Genomic DNA, 17,067 nt, shown 5'->3' on the forward strand with positions numbered 1-17,067 from the left:
CTTTGTTCATTAAAACAGCCTCCTGTTTCCTTGCAGAATAAAAGCCGCCCTCACTCTAGGGGAGAATATAATGTTTACAGTACCTTTCAAAGTCATGAACCAGAGTTTGACTATTTGAAAAGTCTAGAAATTGAGGAAAAAATCAATAAAATTAGGTGGTTACCACAACAGAATGCTGCTCATTTTCTACTCTCTACAAATGGTAAGAGCTTTTTTGTTTTTGTAAGTGGTTATTTGATGTAGGATTTTATTTTTAATTTTCTGGGTATAGGTTCCTTTTTTACTTTAACCCATTCTAGAAAACGTTTCTGTTTAAACTTTGGGGAGAGGGTAAATTATTAGCTAGGCAGCAGGTGGTAGGCTGAGGACTTAAAGAACACAGAGGTGAGCACGCACACGCTCCCCATATGGCGCTGCCCTGCGGCACACACCCCCCCTTCTTTACTTACTGTGCCGACAGAACGTCCAGGTTTATCCGTAACCGGAAGCTAAGGTTCAGAGGCTCGTAGCTTAGAAATCCACATAGAACCACACAGTTTTCTGATGTAATACTCGACTAACAGTGGTGCGTGCTAAGGTTTTTCTTTTAATACGGAGACTAAGATTTTTATTTTCAGATAAAACTATTAAATTATGGAAAATAAGCGAGCGGGACAAAAGAGCAGAAGGTTACAACTTGAAAGATGAAGACGGACGGCTTCGAGACCCATTCCGAATTACGGCGCTGAGGGTACGCGCTGCGTCTCCTCACACTACTCGGTTCTCTTACTAGTTAATCGGGGACAGTGCGTGCGTCTGCATAGAGGAGACCGCTGAGTGGGGCCCCTGTGGGGTCCGCCTTTTCCGGCCCGTGGAGGCTGTCTGCGATCACAGTCGCCGCTATTTGTATGTGTCACGGTCAGGTTTCCTGTGTGTCACGTAAGCAAGAAGTCACACGGCGTCTTCAGAAAGCACGATGACACTAAAGAGACTCAGATCTAACTCCACAACAAATCTCTCTAAGCGTGTCGACCCCCTTCTCTGCAAAGGTCCTGAGTGGCGCGTGGGTCGTGGTGACGTCCACGTGGGATTCGGAACGTTGCCCTGGGTGGAGCCGCGTGGGCCGCAGACGCTGGCTTTCACGGAGTTCCCTGGGTTAGCTGGGGCATGTTCTCAGGTTTCTGAATCATCACTTCTTTTTCTAACTGTGAAATTAAAAAAAATTCTTCCCTCCCTTTTTTGCTGACCCTGAGCCCAGTATGAATGACCGTCACTTCTGGTACCTAGATTTTTTTTTTTACTTTTTAACGTCTATGACGTTGAGTAAAACTAACTGAACAGGCTCTCAGGGTCTTGTAATTGGCCCCCCGGTACGCGCCCTGGCCAGTGCGTACAGCGAGACGGGATATGGCAAAGGAGGTGGGGCGTTAGTTCGGAGGCCTGTCCTAAAACCGCTGCCTGGTACACGGGAAAATTGTCGGCTGGCTGGTTTCTTTTCTAATGAGGTTTAAAAACTTTGCTGAATACTGTTCACCAAGTGAAGACCTAGTTAGTGCATACGTTCCAGGTTAGTAGGAAGGTGTGACAGGGAAGGACACTGTCCCGCAGAGACCCTTCCCCGCACCACACCCCACCGCAGTGACGCTGGGCGCGCACAGCATGCTGGGATGGCGGACACACGGGTCAGAGCCACAGCCCGGCAGCAGAGGCGGCGCTCCCCATGGTTCAGGAAACAGCAGCGTGCGGCTGAGTAGCATTGCCCAGGAGGAGAGCGGGCTGGGTCAGCCTCTTCCAAGGCTCTCGGGTCCCAAGTGTTGCCTTGTGTCCAGGGGCTGATTCTGAGAAGCGACGTAATATACTCGGGTGGAGTTTATAAAACTGATTTGAACCGAGATGTGTCGATCTGAACATTGGTGATTTCTGCTGCCCCGGTTACCGCTTTCACATCCACGTGGCAGCGAGAAACCACTCGGAGTGACAGTGGCACTGGTGTCAGCTGCCAACACCTGAAGCTCCTCTAAGTGGGATGGGCTGGAGAAGGCATTGGGCGCCCTGCTCTGGCTTCCTGTCGGTCCCCGGCCGCCCTCACGGCCTCCGCCCGCCTGCCCGCCAGCTGGCACACTCTCCCCGCTGCTGGAAACCTGCTTCCCCCTGAGCGCACCGCACGCTCATGTGCCTCTACCGTAAAAACCATAGGTCTTATTTGGGTAAATAAAAACCAGTGCTGGTTTTATTCAGAGGCTCTTTTATGTGTTCAGCCCAAATAAAATTGGTCTAATTGGTGGCCAGAGTGCGATTTCCTCAGAAACTGCTTTTGTTAATCCCAGTGGGGTTTAAGACATCACAGGCTGTAAATAGACTGGTCTTTGTGAGTTTAAGCCCATATTTGATTTCTTAACTGCCTCTCTAAAAGCTAAAAATAGAGTATTTGTCTAAACTTAGCTGAGTGGGAGTCAAATACTGCTTTTTTTTTTTTTAACGTTTATTCATTTTTGATAGAGCATGAGTGGGGGAAGGGGGGGGTACACAGAATTGAAAGCAGGCTCCAGGCTCTGAGCTGTCATCACAGAGCCCGACACGGGGCTCGAACTCATGGGCTGTGAGATCATGACCTGAGCTGAAGTTGGATGCTTACCTGACTGAGCCACCCAGGCACCCCAAATACTGCTCTAATTAAATTTTGTTTTCCTCTTAAATTATTTTAGCGCCAAAAAAGGAATTTAATTAGGAGGAAGAGGCTTTCAGGCCTGGCATTAAAGTTGCCACGTGTCTTGATCAGTTAAAAGACTGGTTGAGGGCTGTGGCCACCCTCCCTGTGCCCCGCAGGGCAGAGAGGCCAGCGTGTGGTCGGCACCTGTCTGCCTGAGGTGCAGGAAGCAGTGTTGATGCATGTTTCTCCAGGCAGTTTGCAGACTTTTGGTCAGAGAAGACGAAACGAGAGGTGCTCCCTTTGGCTTTTAATTAGAAAAATAACGAGTTACTACTGTTCATTTTTTATTGTGATTTTAAAGCTTCTGCCTTCTTTTCCATTGGATGTCAGTGATGTTGGGACTTTTTTCTTTTTCTCACGCATGGACACGATGACGCACAATGGCGCCCCTGCCGCTCGTGTGGGCATGTGTGTGTTTGGGCCGGCCCCGTCCCTCCCGCTTTGCCTGGCTGACTCCACGTCTCCGTGGTGGCATAGGTGTCCTGTCCCCTGACCACAGCGCACAGCACAGAGATGGGGTTTTTGTGCCCCCTTTTTAAAAGTTTCTTGTTGAAGCATAATCTGTGTACCAAAAACTGCCTCTGCCGTATAAGTGAACGGCTCCATGGGTATTTCCAGGCTGACTTGCCCGCGGAGCCAGCAGCAGATCAGGCATGGTACCTCAGCTCCCTGGGGGGCCCCCGTGCGCTCTCCTGTCCCCGCACCCCCTCCGAGGTGCGTGGCATTTGCACCGAGCAGACCAGCCGTGTAGTGTCCCTTTTAAAGGCAGTGGCTGCAAGGGAGAGAAAGGGATGGGGGTTCTTGACGGGAGTCTCCCATGGAGACTTTGCTGTCCTTGTGGCTGCGGGGACACACGGGAAGGAGAAGCCAAGCATTAGGCATCGGTGCGCTGGAAGCACTTTGTTAGGTGCCAGTTCAGTGTGCCCTTCGACGAACGTAACCGGCCCTGGCGGTGGCCGCAGGGAGGGACAGGACCCCATTTGTAGCCTGTTTTCATAGCTCTGGTAATTGCCTATTTGGGGTATTGTCTGTACGAAACCGTTAGCTCACTGTGAACTCGGATTTGTTCCTTTTTGTTTTCTGCTGTCTTGAAGTGTTGTAATTTTATGCCGCAGTGATCTTTGTTTTGAATTCCTGTCTCCTTCCGTTTTTAGGTTCCAATATTGAAGCCCATGGATCTTATGGTAGAAGCAAGTCCACGACGAATTTTTGCCAATGCTCATACATACCATATAAATTCCATTTCAGTAAATAGTGATCATGAAACGTATCTTTCTGCAGATGACCTGAGAATTAATCTATGGCATTTAGAAATCACAGATAGGAGCTTCAGTATCCTTCATCAGATGGCGGTCTCAGCATTTTTTCACGTTTGTCCTTCAGAGACGTGGTTCTCCGTGCACGTCTCTTCCTGCATCTGAGTCTCCTCTTCTACACGCTTGCTGCACGGTAGCCCATGGTGGAGGTTCCCTGGGATTTGGAGCATCCCTAAAAATGGAAACTACTTTCTGCCTTTGGGGAGGGTTCTCTATGTAATGAGAATGACCAAGTCTGTTGCCCCCGGGTTAATGAGAGGCTGTTTTAAATAGCATCTGTCGGAGGCTCGTTGTTGCCTGCCCCCCCTCCCCCCCGCCCAAATCTGCTAGTAGATAATAGACTGGAAAACACTGGCTGTGGTTCGAGTGATGTTTAATCATCCAACCCAAGAAGTGACACGTAAGAATTGTGTCTTAAAAGATTTGTTTAAGGAGTATTCAAAAGAGTGGTGCAGTGGCACTGTTACGAAGGTGAAAGTCTGCCAGTTATTGGTTAGGCAGGTTCTTGATTTCTCCAGAAATGAGAGTCCTGTCACATGCGCACGTCAGGGGGCTTCAGTCAGCATTTCCCATGTTCTGGAGCGATGTCGGGCTGGCTGGAGCGGGATGGGCGTCCGCAGGGTCGCCTGGGCTGCGTGTGACGCCTCCACTCAGGACAGTCCACGAAATCAAGCGTATATACCTTTCAAATTCAAGCATGTCACACGTGATTTTTATTATCTGTTGTCCTTTTACTTGATTCGGTTATTTCCTGACCGTGGTGACTCGTTTCCCGAAGAGCGTGCGGGCCTGGCCGCGGGAGGAGGCCCGAGCGAGGGGCCACTGTGGCCGCCGCACTTTCTGTGTCTCTTCCTCTGCAACCTTGCAAAACGTCCCAGCTTAGGAGGCTCATGCCCATGGTCCCTGCCTTCTCTTTATTCTCCCTAAATTGTTCTCTTTTAAATCAGTGTTTCTCCCATTAGTACGTGACTGTTTGGAACAAACTTCCAATAAGCGGAGTAGTTCTTCCCCCTCCGTCGTTCCAGACAGCCATGGTAGGTGGCGGTGTGCACGCCTGCAGCCTTTTCCCAGCAGCGCACGGACGCGTGTGTTCGGAAGCGCTGGGCTCATCCTCTGCTTGGTGGTAGTGACGTGACGTTCCAAGCGCTCGGGAATGTCAGCGGCCGAGTTCAGCTCTGGGACCTTAATTAGCATCGAGTCCCTCAGGCCGTCCAGGCCTTTCTCCTCCTCCGGAAACCTGCACTCCTGGGGGGCCACCTGGGGCTTTGTAAAACCCCAAAGCCACTGGGCACGGAGCCGCGTGCACGGGGCCTGGTGCACAACAGTGAGCCTCTGCCGTCAGCCTCGTTTTTTCCACCGCATTCTGACCGCCTTTTTCGTATCCGTGAGACTCCAGGTGTGTAGCTGCAGGGTTTGGAGCTCTTGAGGGTTTGTGGCTCCGCGCCGTGCTCTGTGTGCCCCTCGAGCCCGAGGACTGGCGCTGGGGCGCAGGCCGTGTGTGGTACCACTTCCGTGCGGGCTTTGGGACGGGCGCCCCCGCCCCCTCGGCGTGCTTGTTTTGTTTTTTTTTGTTTTTTTTTTTCCAACGTTTTTATTTATTTATGGGACAGACAGAGACAGAGCATGAACGGGGGAGGGGCAGAGAGAGAGGGAGACACAGAATCGGAAACAGGCTCCAGGCTCCGAGCCATCAGCCCAGAGCCTGACGCGGGGCTCGAACTCGCGGACCGTGAGATCGTGACCTGGCTGAAGTCGGACGCTTAACCGACTGCGCCACCCAGGCGCCCCTCGGCGTGCTTGTTTTCAGCAGAGCATTGGATCTTCTGAAAAATAACTTTTCACGTTAGTGAAACCAAACAGACCATTTTTAATTTCCTCGATTATAGGTGAGTTAAAGTATTTGCTGTTGATTTACCGTCCATTAGTGTGAAGTTTTTTTGGTGTCCCTTGTCATTTTCCTCCTGTCGGAAGCTCCTGTTTTTCCTTCATGATTGGCGAGCGCTCTCAATTCATAAACGATTTGTGTACGCACTCACAGTTTTCGTTACCTTTATAAAATTTTGTCTCCCCATCCTGTTCCGAACGCCCTTCCTTGTGACCTAGATTTTGAGACACATACGCTTTGACATACTTTTTTGCATCTGTTAACACTATCTTATTTTTCCTGACACGATTACTTTAAAAATACCTTTGATCCATTCACACAAGACCTCCGGCAGCGAATTGTGCTCTTTCCGGACACTCAGCCCCCGCCCTGTGCCCTTGGACCTCTGCGCCTGTCCGCTCGCCGACGGCCGGCCCTCCTCTCACCCTGGTCAACGTTGCAGATCACGCCCTGCGCGTGAGGGGAGCGCGGCTCGCTCTGTTCGGGTGCCTCCCCACCTGCCTGGGCGGTTTCCTCACGGGCTGGCACGGACTCCGGTTCTTGAACTTACCGGGAACTCTGCCCTGGCGCTTGGCGCCGGGGTGCCCTGTGAGCTTCCCTGGACTCCCAGCAGCCCCTGGGCGTGGCCCGGGTCTCCACCCTACGTAGCAGTGCACAGGGTCGGCTGCAGGGCTGCAGTCCCTCCAGGATCGCTGCCCACACTGGGTGCTGTCCAGTGACACGCTGTGGCGTCACCTAGTTGTTAGTGGAAGGGTTCATCTGGCCCCCGTCGTTCCATCCCGGCCCGTAGCCAGATTCCACTCTCCTCTTGTGTTTTTCAGTTAAGTGATTTCCGTATTTGGCAAGCTGTGCTGTTCTAACTACTTAGAACGAGCTCTTGATGGCAGATGAAAAGATTCCTAGAAAAGCAGAATCTTGGAATTTGGCAGGTCTCGTGTGTGTGTGACATATGGATGGAAGTATGGGATTTTCGCACGGGTCTCACACCATCAAGCACCTATGATCTTGCCGTGAACGTCTTGTGGAACGTTAGTGGCAGCAGTGGTCCGGGCCTGCTGAGCCGCGGCCCTGTGGTCTGAGCGGCGCTTAGGTGACACAGGCCCTCTTCCCGGCGTGTTCCCCTGCACGCCGTCTGTGTGGTCACCTCCTTTACGTGTCCACTCTTAACGCTCACGGTGGGTTTTTCCCGCCTGCCGTTCGCGTGGACGTGGTCGAAGCTGCCGAGCACCTGCCTTAACCGTGTGCCTGCAGACATCGTGGACATCAAGCCCGTAAACATGGAGGAGCTGACGGAGGTGATCACCGCGGCCGAGTTCCACCCACACCAGTGCAACGTGTTCGTCTACAGCAGCAGCAAAGGGACCATCAGGCTGTGCGACATGCGCTCCTCAGCCCTGTGCGACAGACACTCTAAGTGTAAGTGCCTGGAGGGCTCAGCTTGCCTCGTTTAAATCCGCCTGTTCTCCAGGCGCAAGACCGTCTCCAGAGACTTAGGGTTCCTTCCGTTCCGCTCCCACCCGCGCAGGCGTAGGCCCTGCTGTCGATCACCAGTCCCGGGGGGCTCTCGCGTGGGCCGTTGCTGGCGCCACGTGGACGGTGAGGGCAGGGTCCCGTAGACTTTCCGTTAGATGTGCCTCGGAGGGGCGGCCCATAGTGGTACTCCCGTCACAGTCTCAGGGCTGCGTCTGAGGGTTCCCGGGCTGGGGCCGGCCGAGAACCGTGTGTTGCCTCCACCTCCATGCGCTAGGACCTCGTGCGGCGGCTAGAGCACATTTCACTCGTGGTCGTTCTCGGCTGTCGCGATGGGCTCTGTTCACAAGTGAGCTTTGCTGCCCTGGAAGGCACTTCCCTCAGGTGACGCTCTAGCATTTTAATCCGCTGAGCCTTGAAGTTTCTTCTAGGTGAGGAGAGTTTTATTTTGTTTTCAGTTTTAGCCATAAAGAGTAGGCCCGGCTTTATAGAAAAGCAGAAGCGTGTATGTGTCCTCCCTTGTGTCCCATGGTGGGGACTGGACTGCACAGCAAGCTTTGCCGGCGCGTCCCCGGAGCCCGCGAGGGTGACTCGATTCCCGTGTCCTGGGACGCGCTCTCCTTCGGGGGAGTCAGTCCATTGACCGTTCTGTTTGCGGTGGCTCCCCTGCCGAGCACGGCCACAAGCAGCGCCTCACGTCAGATGTGCTTGCCGACTGGTTCACGGGAACCTTTTCGCCTTATTCTCGTTTTTCTGAGGCTAAAGTGTGTTTTCAAGAATTCTGTCCTCTTTATAGGAGTCCTGCAGTGAAGAGTCAGCTTCGTATGATGTTGACCTGTGTGTCTCAAGATCAATGGTCTTTTTTTCTTTTTTTAGTTTATTTAAGTGATCTCTAGACCTAATGTGGGACTTGAACTCATAACCCCAAGATCAAGAGTCGCACACTGTTACCGACTGAGCCAGCCAGGCGCCCCTCACCATGATATTCTTGAAGAGACCATTTTGCAAAGATGCCAGGAGTAGTTCTTGTCGGCAGTTTCTTTGAGGAAACACTCGGCATTGCCAGTAGCTAGCTTGCTTAAAATTCATTCCATGTGCAGAGCCAAAAAACATACAGGTTCCCATGTTTCAAAAGAAACAAAAGGCTAAAGCGGCTTAAAGTGAAGTGCAGAGACCCTCACTCGAAGCTTCCTGAGCCGAGGGTGTGATGGCACCCTGGGGGACTGGGGGGCTCACGGAGCCTCTGGGGCCTCTGTGGCCGCGCAGGTAGGGGGCTGTTGAGTTTCTGCTGAAACCGCAAAACCTGTAGGAGAAAGGAATGTCTGCCGAGGAAGCATCTGGAATCTTTCTGAAAGTAATTGGGTCTTGTTAATGGAACTTGGCTTCCAGACAGCAGAGACCGACACGGGCTTTGGCGGGTGGGACCATCCGGAGGTTACAGTCTGGACCCAGTGTGCCCAGGCGGCGCCACCTCTGTCTTCCTGTGACACGGGACAGGGCTGCTTGGGCACCCGGGTGTCTGTGGTCGCGACCTGTGGTTAGCATGGCGGTCCTTGACCGCAGTCCACGCCGGCATGTCGGGGGCGGATTCCCCAGGCCGCAGCCCTGGGCCTCAGCCGTGGGCGTGCTGCTCCCGGGTCTGGGCGGGATCGGGGGGTTTCTGATGCTGTCCCCTGTCAGTGACTGGCCCCGGGCCACCTCCTTGAAGTCTCTGAAGCACAGAAGGTGAAGGCCAGAAAACTCACAGACTGGAAAGGTCAGGAGCTTGAGTGGCATGCGGGCTGTGCCCCTCTCTGGGGTCCCCGGGAAGGGCCTGGAGCCCGGAGCATGGTTCGTCCTCCGGCTTTTAAACAGAAGCCGAACACGTTGTGTTTTCCAGTTTTTGAAGAACCCGAAGATCCCAGCAGCAGGTCCTTCTTCTCCGAAATCATCTCCTCCATCTCCGACGTGAGGTTCAGTCACAGCGGCCGGTACATGATGACCCGAGACTACCTGTCGGTGAAGGTGTGGGACCTCAACATGGAGAGCCGGCCCGTCGAGACCCACCAGGTGAGACCGCCGCACCGGGACGGCGCCACGTCTGCCCGCGGCGCCGTCTAACCTTCCTGTGGTTTCGTTAAGGTGCACGAGTACCTGCGCAGCAAGCTGTGCTCTCTGTACGAGAACGACTGCATCTTCGACAAGTTCGAGTGCTGCTGGGGCGGCTCAGACAGGTGAGGCCGCGGGCAGGCCCGCACGGGAGGCAGGGGGCTTCGGGGTGGGGGGGAGCCGGGGGTGGGGGCGCCGGTTGTGCCGAGCCGTGCTTTGAAGGCTGGTTTTCAGGCTCTCGACAGTTTGTTTTTATTTATTTAATGTTTTGTGTTGAGAGCGAGCGAGCACGAGCATGCGCACACACGGGGGAGGGGCAGAGAGAGAGTCCCAGGCAGCCTCTGCACTGTCAGCACAGAGCCCGACGTGGGGCTCGATCCCACAGACCCTGAGATCATGATCTGAACCGAAAGCCGGAGTCGGATGCTTAATGGACCGAGCCACCCAGGTGCCTCCCCCCCTCCAACCCCAGCCCGCTGCCCCCACCAGACAGTTTCCGTGGAGAGAAGGTGCTCAGGAGCAAGTTATCCCCATGCTTGTGGTGCTTACAGTACCTGTGGTACTAAGGTTCTCTTGGGCTGTTTTTTAAATGCTCTTAAAGTAACGTGTCATGTCCTGCTGCCGAGAGGACTGTGACGGAAGGGACTGGGGTGGTGGTTTCCCCCTCAGCATGTGACCGGCCGCATTCCAGTGGCCTTTCCTGCGGGAGAGGAGCGGGGAGCGCCCTCCCGGCTCACTGCTGGTGGTGCTCCGGCGGCAGGGCCTGGTGGCCTCCGCAGTGTGGTAGTTCTGGTGCCTCGGGAATGTGTCTTGTGCCCGTTCGTCAGAGAGGACGACGCCACTAGTGCCGAGGATCGTGTCATTGCTGTCAAACAACACGTTGCGTTTGTGGTGCTGGGAAGGGGCGGTCCCACGTGACCGAAGGAAACTGCACAGCAGCCAGGATGAAGCGGGGGTTGGAAGTAGAAGGTCAAGGGAACCCTGGGTGCCGGCCTGGCCCGCGGGCATCCGGTCCCAGGACCCAGGTCTTCACAGCTGAGGTCTGGTGCAGTTACAGCCTGGGGCCCACGCACAGTGCACAGTGATGGGGAGACCCTCGAGGGTTCTGGAAGAGGCATCATCCATCTACATTCAGAGTCCCAAGGGACATCTGTCTGAGACTTTGAGCATAAAAGTCCCCTGAGATTTGTAACCATCAGCCTGTCCCCCCTCACGGGATGTGGCGTATGTGTACTGGCGGCCTGATCTGGAAAAGCTACTGCGGGCCTGGGTGCTACGTAGCAGGCCGGGCTCTGGGCATCAGGAGGAACAGACCTTTTCGGGCCTAGGCTTTTACCTGATTTACGTGCCGACCCTCCACCTCTTGGTGTTTTGTGGATGCTGCTGGAGACACGAGTCCCCCAGGGCAGACTCCGGGCTCCAACCCCTGGCCTTGCAGGGTAGCGTGAGCTCCGTGCGGGCACCGGTTTTCCAAGGCTCCCGCGCCGCACAGGAGTGACACAAGGGGCCCAGGCCGGGCCGCACAAGCAGCGGGGTTGGTGTCACATCCAGCGTGACTGGGCTTCTCAGAAAATGGTGAGCCCACCTGCCCGTGGACGCTGCGGAGCCCAGACTCGGGGCCCAGGGAGAGAGCACTCGAGAATCACATTCTTGGCACAGCCACGGAGACGCGGAGGGGCACCCCGCACCCATGGTGGATCGCCTCTCCCGGTACACCCAGGGCTCGAGATTTACCCAGATGTATAGGTAAAAACTACCAAGTACGTGAAGGAAAGCTACTGTGAACAAGTCCGAAACAGCAGCAAAACTGAACCTCTGCGGATTCAGGTACTGGAACTGTAAGCTGCAGAGTATAAGGTAAGAGGGCTGAAAATGTTTCCAGACTGAAGGAAGGAACCAAAACCTGAGCAGGGAACCATGAGCAAAACCACTAGAAATGACCCGAGAGATTTATAAACGGAGCAAACAGAACTTCTGGAAAGGAACTACTCAGTGGTTGAAAATGACCATGGGTTCAGTAGGAGATCCCGGGCAGTTAGAGAACAGGAGAAGCCGTGGTCTGGGGCCCAGCGCGGAGCTCCAGGGGTAGGATCTGCAGAAGGGCACGAGCATGGAGGCTGGGGGAGGGGCACCCAGTGAAACATGTGTTAGAGGCGTGCCCAGGAGTAGAGAACTATGGAGAAGTGATGTCCGATGCGATGATGGCCAGGAACTTCCTGTAACAGACGAAGACTTGAGGAACAGGTTCAGGAAGCACAGAATTCCATGTCTGTGTCCTATGAAATCCCAGGGCACCGTAGGCAGAGAGAGGTTAAAAGCAGCCATGGGGAAAAAAGACGCGCTACCTGGAGAAGGGACAGTCAGGCTGGGAGCGGCCTTCTCAGCACAGCAGGTACACGGGATGGTGTGACGCAGCGTGTTGTCCTTCCTTGTGACCGCTGTCACTGCCCGCCGAGATAAATGATCGGTCGCTCAGAACAGTGTGCCGCAAAGCGCATTCAGATGGGGGCGGTTCACCCTGACCAGAAGCTTACAGGATAGATCTCAGGGGTGTACTTCCAGGAAAGGACGTGACCCCAGAAGGCGGCTCTGAGAGCTCAGGCAGGCGCACGGCCACTGCCAGCCCTGAAGCTGAGGAATATTGACTCTGAGCTCTGCTGATGGAAGCTGGTTGCCTGTGGGGACAGGTTACAGCTGTCCCTCGGCCATCTGGTACACGAGCTGGGAGCGAAGGAGCCGTGAAGGAGCACCGCCCACATGGAAGAGGCCGAAGGACTTCTTGTACAAGCCCCAGCCCCAGACAGTGAGAAAAACTTAGGGAACTTCACCCACTTTAACGTCATAAACTTGTTTCATATCAAAATGCGACAGTGAAAACCCACGAAAGCAGATATGACCAGCCAAGAGCGGAGTGTCCAGAATCAGCGAAAGAATTGGAGAGTGACAGCTCACGAGCGGGAACTAACAGAAACGGAAAGCAGACGAGAGCGCTGGGTCTCAGTAGTCGGCACGCTAAAGGGACAAGGACACCTTCTCACAGCCTCTACAACGGTGGGCTGAGGGCGGAGCCCGACGGCCTTGACCGTGGCCCTCCTTTTGAGACTGGCAGCGGCCCACATGGGTCAGGCACCTGGCGCGTGTGCAGGCAAGAAACGTGCTCAGAAACCGGAGCTAGCAAACCCCTGAGGGGCCCCCGTGTTCGCCATCAGGTGAGCGGACAGGAACACTGTTGTTTGTCCGTAACGTTTGCCACTAAAAACGAGTGAAAACCGATGAATTAAAACTACACATATCACATGGGTGATCTCACAAGGATAGTAAGCAAAGAAAGCATACCGTGGAAGAATACGTATGATTTAATGATTTCCGTGTTCTCTAGAACACACAAGAAGGTATTGATTTTAAGAATACGTAACTACTCCAAACGGAAGCACGTACAGGAATGCTACTCCTCTTCTGTAACGGTTCCCAGCAGGGGCTCCGGGTGGGAGATCTGTCTGTCTAGAGAGGTACACAGTGGGATTTGACCATGTTAGCAGTGGCTTATGGGTAGAAGGATAGTCGTGTTTTTCTTTATGCCTTTTGGTATATCGGGAATACTGAAAACTGCCTTCAAATTACCGGTTCCCAGGAATATTCAGAGGCTTCCCAGTAAGGTTCACCTGTTCTTCTGCCCTTGCAGCGCTCCCCCGCCTTCTTGCAGGAAGTGTCTCCCGTGGGATGGTGTGACGTTGGGGGGGCACCCGCACCCTGCCTGAGACCATGCTGTCCCGTGACACCTCTTGGCCGTGCTCAGGTTGTCTGGCAAAAATGGACATAGCCACTTACCCCTGAGTCCACCCGGCCACCTGGGGAACAGGAGGACATCTGTCCAGGTGCTCAGGAGGGTTGTCACTCACATGGTCTGGGTAGTGGGCACAGCCACCTCCCCTGCAGGCTTGTGGGTCAGACATTTTAAAGAAATACCGAACCTATCAGAGTTGGTCTGCTTTCATTTCTGCCGCACGCCAGTTCTCACCAGTGTCGAGCACAAAACCGCATCCTCCTGAAGAGCTCTTCCCGGTCTCTGTTCCAAGGAATCGTGGCAGACACGCTTGACTTCGAGCAGCGTGGACGGAAGGGCCGCGTCGGCACGCTTCCTGCCCAGCCTTCCTTGGATGTGGTCTTGTACACGAGGCTGACCTGGGGAGCGCCTTGGTCTGAGCGGCACTGGGCCTCTCCCGAGCGCCGCGTGCTCCTGGGCTTGAGTACAGGTAGTGGAAGGAGTCCTTCTCTGGCCGTCCTGTTTTCCGGGTGCGGTTTTAGATGAGGTGAGGCAGGCACTGAGGGATCTGCCTGTGTCGGGGTCAGCCGCTAGCCGTGCCCGAGCCGGGAGACCGTGGGGTCGTCGGAAGAGACTGGGGAGCCACGGGGACCGGGCCGGGTCTGCGGGATCCGCAGGGCGAGGTCTGAACACCCTCCTCATCTGGAGCAGGGCTCGTTCTAAAGCCACGGGCGAAATCCTGGCAACGCTTGTCAGCCATTTTTCTCAGTTTTGTTAAAAAACAGACCAGCAGTTTCTACCAGTATAGCAGGAACATTTTTGACTTCAGAGACCATGGAGGCCTTAGGTATTAATCCTGGAGAGAGAAGAATGTGGGCAGAGCCGCAGCATCTGAGATTCACCCCGAGGTCTTCCCCTTTGTACGCCTGTCGCTTCGCGTGAACGAGCTTCTTGGCATTAAATGAATTAAAAAGTATTCTTTGATGAGGTGTGTGTGCAGGGACACTGACAGGTCTAGTGTCTACTGAACACAAGTCAGTTTTGTATCACTGACAAAGTGCAAATGTTTGAGACTTGAAAATACCCCGTTGTCCGTGGCTGGGACAGGTGGCCGTGTCGGGTTTTTTTTTTCTTTTTCTCTTAAAAACGCAGTAACGTGGGGTGTTGGCTGGCTCGGTCGGAGGAGCGTGATGAGACTCTTGATCTGAGAGTCGTGAATTCAAACCCCACTCCAGGTGAGGAGCTCACTTCAAACAGAACACATCAATGTAATCAAGTGTGGCTGTTCCTTTTCTATTCTGTAATATTTCTTTTCGCGGACATGATTACATACGTGAAGTTCAGTAGGCGATTTTCACTGTTTTTCTCTGCCAACCGTTATTTTCACGTCTTGCTTCTGAAACGATCTTGTCAGGTAGGGGAGGGGTGAGGGCAGGTGACCCTCGCCGGGCGTCCAGGGCGCTGGGCCCCCACGTGTGGTAAGGTATCCGTGCCTCGTGCCTGACCAGCACTGCTCTCTCTCGTTGTGCACAGCGCCATCATGACCGGTTCCTACAACAACTTCTTCCGAATGTTCGATCGAAATACACGGAGGGATGTCACGCTGGAAGCTTCCAGGGAGAACAGCAAGCCCCGAGCCAGCTTAAAGCCTCGGAAAGTGTGTACAGGCGGGAAGAGAAAGAAGGACGAGATCAGTGTGGACAGTCTGGACTTCAACAAGAAGATTCTGCACACGGCCTGGCACCCAGCGGAGAACATCATCGCCGTGGCCGCTACCAACAACCTGTACATCTTCCAGGACAAGGTCAACTAGGGAGGCCGGCGCGGGGACTGAGCCCGGCCATTGCCCCAGAGGAGGGACGCTGTCGTCCTCTCCGCGAGGAGCAGTGTGGGCCCTGCTCCCCTCGCGGGCTGGAGGGGCTGCCCGCCTGCGGGGCAAGCCGTGGGCGCCGCTCACGCCCGAAACCTGCCCGGCACCGCATCGGCGGGCCGTGCTCGATAAAGGCCATTACTCACAATAAATGTATTTATTTAAGTCTGAGCCTTCCTTTCCAGTTTATAGACCAAAAAGTTAACACCGGGAGAAAAGTCTCTCCACGAGCCCCCCCTCCCCCGCCCCCCTCCCTTCACTCTTGGGGACCGCTCCCCACCCGCAGTCCCCTGAGGCCTGGTGGCCCGGCCACGGGCTGGATTCGGCGAGCAGGCTCCGGCCGCTCTCCTCACCCACGCACCTGTGTCTGCCGCCACACCTTCCGGTGTGGCCAGTGAATAAAAGTGACACATTCTGAGAAGTGTTTTTAAGTCTAAGACAAGTATCGGCTTTTTATTTGCTTTCATTGCATATAACGGAATTATGCAGAATTACGCTTTGGAACGGTTTCGAACCCTCGTCCTTCACTGGCAGGACGGTGGCACGTGCAGTACCTCAAACTCGGACCCTGCCCGGCCCCGAACTTGCGTTCATTTTCTTTCGTTTCTGTAGAAGTCGGCCAGGTGACGCGCCAGGTAAGGCTGGGGGAGCCCCTCAGAAAGGATTCGAGGATAGACCGGTGCTGTCATGCCCGCGACACCGGTGTCCAGTGAGCCGCCCCGCGCACGCCGGGGAATGTGACGAGTCCCAGGGGTGGTCCCTTTAGGAAGCGCCGAAACCCTATGCATGCGGAGTCTCATGGTGCGTTTCGAGCCAGCAGAACGAACAGTTTTAATTCCCACGTGCTGCCACCGCTGCCTGGCTGTAGTTTAAAAGTAGGATCTTTGATGCCAGAAATCAGGATTTCCCAGGACAGAAACTATAGAGGGGGGATTGGAACTTACTGGGATTTCACACACGGGCCCAAACCGCAGCGTCCTCTGTGCACCGGGGCACCGGGTGCACACGCCGCTGTTGAGGGCGTGAGAGCGAATGTTTTGTTAATGAACGTTCTGTTCGTTACCCTGATTTAACGTAAGAGCTCCGCTTTAGTTCCCATTCAGTTAGAAGTGGAGAGTTTAAAACAATTCTTACTTGTACATGCGTCGTGGCACAAGTTCCAGACCTGAGACCCAGAGCAGAGTTCTCCAAGTGTTCGTCCGCTGCGGTCCTTCGCAAAAAAAAGCAGTTCTAACAGAATTGTATATATTTGTTCAACTATTTTGACCAAAAAGTTTAATAAATTTTAAATGTTTAACTGGATTTGCATTGTGTGTTCAGACGGCTTTCCCCATTGAGTAGAAATTGAGCCTCTGCGTCGCGGGGGACCCAGCAGAGGGGAAACGCCGGGGCGCGGACCCCGGTGGCGCCCTCTGCCACTCCGGGGTTCCCCGCTTGCTCTCAGGAGCTGGGACCTGTGCGGGATGCACGCTCGAGAGGCGGGCATGTCTCCCCTGCACTGCTTCCTCCTCGACGTGCATTTCCAGGTGAGCCTTTTGTCCCCCTGACGAGGGAAAATCCCTAGTTTTCAGACGTCATTTATTTCGCTCATTTATGTTCTTCATGAAATACGTATTTTCTAAAACGTTCCCCTTTTCTCGTTTACAAATCCAGAAATTGTCTCTTCCTCAAAGTCAGTTGTGTGAATTGTTTTCATTCTTAGGGTCCCGTGCTGCTGTTTTCCTAGAAGTTTTCGTGCTCTACGCAGGCCAGTGACCTGGGTCGGGATGGATAATCTTTATTCATGAGAAATGGAGCTTCTGAAAGTCAGTGTGAGACTCAGCCTGGTTGTCCTGTGTCTGCAGATCACTGGCACTGGTGACGGGACAGCACGACAAATGCCACGTTTCCACCTGCTGTCCTGAGGAGCTGAGCGGCCCCACTTCTCCGAACCAGAGGCCCGTCCCCAGAGCATCCCTGGTCAGTGCGAGCGGACCGCTCTGACCA

At 54.3% G+C, this 17,067-nt stretch overlaps 1 protein-coding gene across 1 annotated transcript in view; it reads left to right on the top strand.

Annotated features, from left to right (window-relative positions):
- Positions 1-16,383, top strand: part of PPP2R2D (protein phosphatase 2 regulatory subunit Bdelta) — a 51,494-nt gene extending 35,111 nt beyond the window's left edge. The window contains exons 4-10 of the mRNA XM_086681205.1: positions 37-202; positions 618-730; positions 3,844-4,021; positions 7,142-7,306; positions 9,240-9,409; positions 9,482-9,573; positions 14,745-16,383. Of these exons, the coding sequence (XP_086537331.1) occupies positions 37-202; positions 618-730; positions 3,844-4,021; positions 7,142-7,306; positions 9,240-9,409; positions 9,482-9,573; positions 14,745-15,024 (1,164 nt within the window). The 3' untranslated portion in view covers positions 15,025-16,383. The remainder of the gene's footprint in view (positions 1-36; positions 203-617; positions 731-3,843; positions 4,022-7,141; positions 7,307-9,239; positions 9,410-9,481; positions 9,574-14,744) is intronic.
- Positions 16,384-17,067: the final 684 nt, after the last annotated feature.

This window comes from Puma concolor, chromosome D2, assembly GCF_028749965.1.
Source record: "Puma concolor isolate L17-30 chromosome D2, mPumCon1.1.hap2, whole genome shotgun sequence".
NCBI lineage: Eukaryota > Metazoa > Chordata > Mammalia > Carnivora > Felidae > Puma > Puma concolor.